Source organism: Dermacentor albipictus, chromosome 10 (genome assembly GCF_038994185.2).
Source record: "Dermacentor albipictus isolate Rhodes 1998 colony chromosome 10, USDA_Dalb.pri_finalv2, whole genome shotgun sequence".
Classification (NCBI taxonomy): Eukaryota; Metazoa; Arthropoda; class Arachnida; order Ixodida; family Ixodidae; genus Dermacentor; species Dermacentor albipictus.
In genome coordinates, this window is record NC_091830.1 from 52,577,997 (window position 1) to 52,583,996 (window position 6,000).

General features: G+C 45.9%; 1 protein-coding gene across 1 annotated transcript in view; it reads left to right on the forward strand.

Annotated features, from left to right (window-relative positions):
• LOC135907687 (chymotrypsin-1-like) overlaps positions 1-5,209 on the forward strand; it is a 48,811-nt gene extending 43,602 nt beyond the window's left edge. The window contains exons 7-8 of the mRNA XM_065439390.2: positions 184-347; positions 4,906-5,209. Coding sequence (XP_065295462.1) covers positions 184-347; positions 4,906-5,130 — 389 coding nt within the window. The 3' untranslated portion in view covers positions 5,131-5,209. The remainder of the gene's footprint in view (positions 1-183; positions 348-4,905) is intronic.
• Positions 5,210-6,000: the final 791 nt, after the last annotated feature.

Below are 6,000 nucleotides of genomic sequence, written 5' to 3' on the forward strand. Positions count from 1 at the left end.
GATTTCCAAGTAAACCGGAAATTCAGGTGCGGGTCAGTGCTCTTGTAGTGTCCTTCTAGCATATTTACGTTGCGATTAGCTTCTCAAAACCAACTATTGTTCGCGATTGGCTTTTAATTCACCTAGCGAAGATATTATGGAAAATGGTTATTGTCCTGATTTTATTTTCTTTTTTCTATATAGCTGCAAACAAGAGCAAAATCCTTCTGCACGCAGAAGTTGTTGCTCTCACAGATGAACAGTGCCAAGCATTATTACCAAGAATTGTACATCCCATCACGGGGGATCGCGCCCTGCGTCCTGGTCCCGCAATTTGTGCTTCCGGCGATAACCAGGGCTCCTGTGAGGTAAGCACAGTTCACAGTTGCTTTAGGAAGTCAAGGTCATGTACAGAGTGTTTATTTAATGGATTACTCTTTAGTTAGCTGCGTTGAGGATACGCCGCTTTCTCACTGATAGTGGCTTTTCGTGGCTCCACTTTTGTGGTGGGGCGTTGCCGCATATTTTGCCCGAGAGAAGATGTCCCTACCCTCACAGGAGAGCTGTCTATCCTGAAGCCACTCCCCACACATTTCGACGGACCGCAAAAGCGGGCGATGAGCGTGCGGTTGTAGAGGCTTTAATCTAACCGAGTGGCGGGGAAGTGTTCCTTGTCCAACGCCAATCATTGGCCACGAGGTAACATCTTGGCGCCGTCTGCCGCCAGCCACCCGAGTTACGTGTTAAACTTGGTCATGTACCGAGCTGCCTGCTAAGGAGAGGCCGGGCGCTACGTTTTCTGTATAATGGCCACGCAATTTCGGCCGTTCGTCGAGAATATTCTTACGCCATGTAGTATTTTGTTTCGATACAAATGTTTTGTGCGCTGTGGGAGAAAGACGCTGTCAATTTCCGCCGCATTTATGAAACATTGGTTTGCATGTGGCCTGCACGGCAGATGTATCACGGGGAACTGGACAGACAAGCCTTTCCGGCATCTCACCTGTCGCTAAAATCTGGCGGAACCCCTTTAAAGCAAGAAAGTATCGGGACAATATCACTGCGCTTGGGCCTGAATTGTTGTGCATTTAGGAAGCATGAATCTGGTCGCCGAATAAAGGCTCCTGGTGACTAAAGATATGAAAGCTTATAGGAAGTTACAGAACACATACGGGTTCCTTAGTCGCACTGTTTCTCCTAAACGTCAGTGAACTTTTCAGTGAGCAGCGATAAGCTTTGCGTTCTTTTTAATAGGCTACCTGACTTGGCGAGTTTTTGCTAATCTCCACTATTACTGATGACTTGATTTGTGTTAATTGTGCGCGGTGTATTAGGAGCGAGTTAATCGTAGTACCGAAGGATTAGAAGTAGCGCTTGTTGTTTTGTGCTGTCGTGTCGCTGTCGACTCCTGGCGACACCACGAATTAGAGCACTCTACGGACCATTTATTTTTCTTGCTGGGGCCTATCCGAGCTTGCAAGTGCCATGCGGAGGCCCACCCAAACCCTGCCAGGTGGTTTCAAACCTAGCTCGTACCTGACCTGGCGGGGCGGGATTCGGCCTGTTATGCCTTGAGCATAACCAAACATGATCCAGTTTTGGGTTATTGTGAAGGTATTAGCTACACACAGAGCATTTTTCTAGAGAATCCTGACTGTGTCAGGATTTCCAGTGGCGCACTTGTAGACAAATGAACCGGTCAAACAAAAATACAAGTTGTATCTTCGGTTCGTCTTGGTCTTGAATTAAAACGTGCCAGGAACACATATACTATATTTTCCAAGTAGTAGCACAGTAATATATAGCGAAAGCATAAGCGACCACTCATACTCACACCGCTATAACCACTTAATCTGAGTACTCCACTTCAAAGAATCATAGCAACGTACAATGCCAGGACTCGAGCCAGTAATCTTGGCGGGAAATTTATAGCTTCGTAAAACAAATTGGTAACGCTTGTGTGCAGCCACATACATTTCACGTGCAACAAGCCTTTCTCATTGCTTCATTCGGCTTCATTCTAATGGCGTCTGCATTTCAGTGAGCAAATTAGGTGCTGTGTTGCGTAATATGAGTGAACTTGGACTTTCTCTGATTTTGTTGCGACATGTAGGGTGTTAAGCACAATGCAGTTACGGCACAGTCTCTCCGAAAATGCAGCGTGGAGCCGGACGTCGTGAGGCCACCAACCCGAATGGCGGCAACATAATCACGTGTACGCTTTTGATTATTATTTTTTCTTACCGCGTGTACCAATTTGTCGCGCTGCTGTCATCGCCACAATTTGAGCTATGGCTTTTCTTTTTAAAAAATAATACATGAAGAAATAGAAAGTTGCAGCTGAACGGGTTTGTGGACCAGCGGGCCCAGCGGGTGAGCAGAGAAGCCGGCCGATCGTTCGCTTGTCCCCTCTCCCCAGCGGAGGAGATGCAGCGGACCTTGTGTTTTTTCGAAATAAACATGGCGACCACCGCTAGTGCGCGCAGCAGAGGCATGTCATCGGTGCCGTCTTCTTAGGCGGCGCTGTCAATATGAAATCATATAATTACAACAAGCATGTACTTTGTTTAATATTTGCAGCGTAATAAGAGCAGGCTTGGCTTGTGTTCTTTTCATACTAACTCCAACCTTGCTCCAGAGGTGCCGAAAAAAAAAAACGACTACTGGACCGACAGTAACTTCGACTTTCTTCGACAGGTGGGGCAGCAAAGCGCTCCGCTTGGCCGAACGAGGGATCACTGAGCTAAAACTCCTCCTTTCATGCTGTGCTCCGGTGCCCTCGTCGCACGCCCGCTCGTAGAGCTGGGAAGTGAAGCAGTTCAGCTGCACACACGCACACACATTCCACGCACGCGCACACGCACGCACACACTCCACGAAAAGAAAGCTGTTGGAATACTCTGAAAAATTCAAGTAGCTTTAGAAACATAACGGCTTCATATTGGGAGGTTGAACCGAGCTGGCGATTATAATACGGTTACATAAGCTGCAGTTGCCGGTAAGCACGAAAAGCAGTCAGGGTCTTTGAATGCTACCGCATTCCACCATTAAAGGCGAAGCCTAAGCGTCCTCCAAATTTTTTCTCGGAATTTTGAGAATGACAGCCCACAGACAAATGTAATTAAAAAAAAAACACCGACAGCGCATATCTTGATCTCTTCTCAGACTGAAATATTAAAAGTGCGAAAGGATAAAGGAAACCTGAAAATGCTGTGGTCTTTTTTTTTTTGGCGGGCCCGTGCATGACCTTCGGCATGGGCCCACGCAAGAGGCCGCGTTTATACCTGAAAACGTGCCTTCGTGCATGGCGCTCCCCGTCAACGTTTCCTAGTAAACGTTGCGGTTACATAAGCTGCAGCTGCCAGGAAGCGTGATAAGCAGTCAGAGATGTTCGGAAAATATTGCGTTCTAATTTTGAAGACGAATAAGGAATTTTATCCATGACACCGGTACACCAGATAGGTTCCAGACGGGTTACAGCAAATTCACATGGTAGGCTTAAGTGTCCTCCAGATTTTTTCATTGTGTTTCCGGTTCGATTCGGGCTGCGGCACGTTTAAAAATGTCGGTTTGGGTTCGGTTCCATCCAAAGTTTCGTTTCAATCATGGTTTTTGGTTCGAGTTCAGTTTGACACCCTACTGAATATGCTTTGAACTATGGCAGAATATTCAAGTAGCTTGAACAAAGAATGAGGAAATCAAACGGAAACCAGTAGCAAGTTGCATTATGACCTAGCACGTGTACCTGTATTTGTGCAGGAATACTAAAAAGACCATTTGCTGCAACATTAAAGAAACATCTCATAACTCGAATAAATCGTTTAAAATTGTTTATTCTTGTTCATGCACTCAAGTGAACTCAGACAAGATCATACTTCGAGGCACATAGGGAAGAGGACCTAAGGAATTTTTCGTAAAGCTTTCAAAATTCAATCACATTTACCATCTCTTCAGCGCCTTCGCAATGCAAATGCCTCTATAACTCGTCGCCGTGTTCTTGTGGTTCTGCGACGCCTAGTAAAGGGAATAAGGTTTCATACCTGCTGGCTCCCTCTTATACACCATTAAAGCAATGGCGCCGATTGATCAAGTCCTCAGGTAGTCAATGGAAGCAAGCCCTGTCGAAAACGCCGGTGGAGTTGGCTGAATATGTGTCAGCGGTATAAATACGTCGGGTCCGAAATTTAGCAGTTAGGCATTCTAATGAACTGTGCTACAGAAGTATGTTAGGGCTTGTGGGGCCATCCATAGAAAGCTCAAGTTAATGCATAAAGCTTGTAGTTTGAAGTTTCTAATAAGTGAGACACATATATCAGTGCCCGTTGAAGAGACGTCGCGAACATGCACACTTGACACCGCGGTGTCAAAGCACAAACGGATAGGGTGTGAACGATCCATAAAATAACGTAATTTGATTTTTCATTTTAATAGGATGCGAACGCGGGTATTCTCTTGTCCACCTTCAGGCGCCTTGTTCCTGTGGCGATCGCTACCGTCGCAGCGAAAAACAATGTCGCCGATTACGCTTGCGTGTAAAAATTTCAGTTTCCGCGGTAGATGCGAGAGAAATGCGTTAGCATTACCTCGTACCTCTTTGAGGCGCCGGATACATGATTTAAACCACGTCCGCCACATTGCGAAATAATGTTCACACGTTACGGTTGTCCAGATCAGACCATCGGCAGTTGTATTATATATATATACGTACTTGCAAACGCTTCTAAACTCTCGCATCATCACTCTACCTCTACTATGCGACCGCCTTTCGCACACTTCACACACGCGCGCTCTTTTTTCCGCTTTCACACTCCTAATGCCAAGGCATTAAAAAAAGAAGGAGGCATAGGAGCTTAAGTCATTTCACGCATTTCTAATGTGCGTGTCAGGCTGATGACCTTCTGCATTTTCTCTTCTTTGCTCCGATAGGGGGATTCAGGCGGACCGCTAACGCTCACGAACGACGATGGAAGAACACTGCAAGTCGGAATTGTTTCGGCTGGTGTACCGTGCTATATACCGACTGGTATACCGTCAGTGTACGCGCGTGTTTCCAGCCACATCAGATGGATTCGAAGAGCCCTCAAAAGCCCCAGAAAGTGGACAAAGCTCGTGTATACCCGGGCGGAATGGAACCTCGGCCAGGCAAAATGAGGCTCTTCGATTGTAACAGTGTTGAAAAGTCTACTCGGAATCGTCGGCTAATTGGTCAGTTATGTTGAAAAAAAAACAACGCTAACACGCCGATAATACAACCCCGCCCCCCCTCCCTACTCCTTGAAAAAAGAAATAAAAAAAAAGAGGCAATGCTGAAACCCAGTTTATCAATAAAGTTGCTTATTCCATGGAATACAAGAGCTCGCAGCGCCAAGCGGTGTAGTTTTTTACTGTTCTAATTTTGGAAACGGCCGCTGACTCTCTAGGACGCTACATTGGAGGGCTATGGGTGATCTCGGAGTGGATGAAGTTCAGCGCCGATAATTTTAATATCAAGCTTCACAAAGTGGTTCCTTGGGCGAGTTGTAATATCTCAGCCACGATGGCGATCTGCGCGCTACGTAAAAGAAGCGATAAAAACATGGATGGAGCGCTGTATTCCGACAAAATTTTTTTTTCGGACAACCATAGGCTTATATGCGGGAAAACCAGAACAGGAAACAAAGGACAAAAAACCGACAAAGCTCTTAAAATGTGACACAGGCGCTAAGAAACGCGCGGAGGATGGAATTCGTGAATGATGACGTCACCCGAACACGTCGCGAACGCGCCAGATACGAACGTTACCGTGTTCAAACGTTTCCGTGCAAGGTGCGTTGCGTCGGTCACGTGGTATGTCGTCGTTTTAGCGGCATCTGTTGCTGCCACCTACCCGGCGTTCGTGCCAGTGTTCTGGCACTTCCTATATATATATATATATATATATATATATATATATATATATATATATATATATATATATATATAATATATAAAGGAAGCAAACGCCCCGTGCTAGTTGAGCTCAGACTACTGCATGTATTGTGG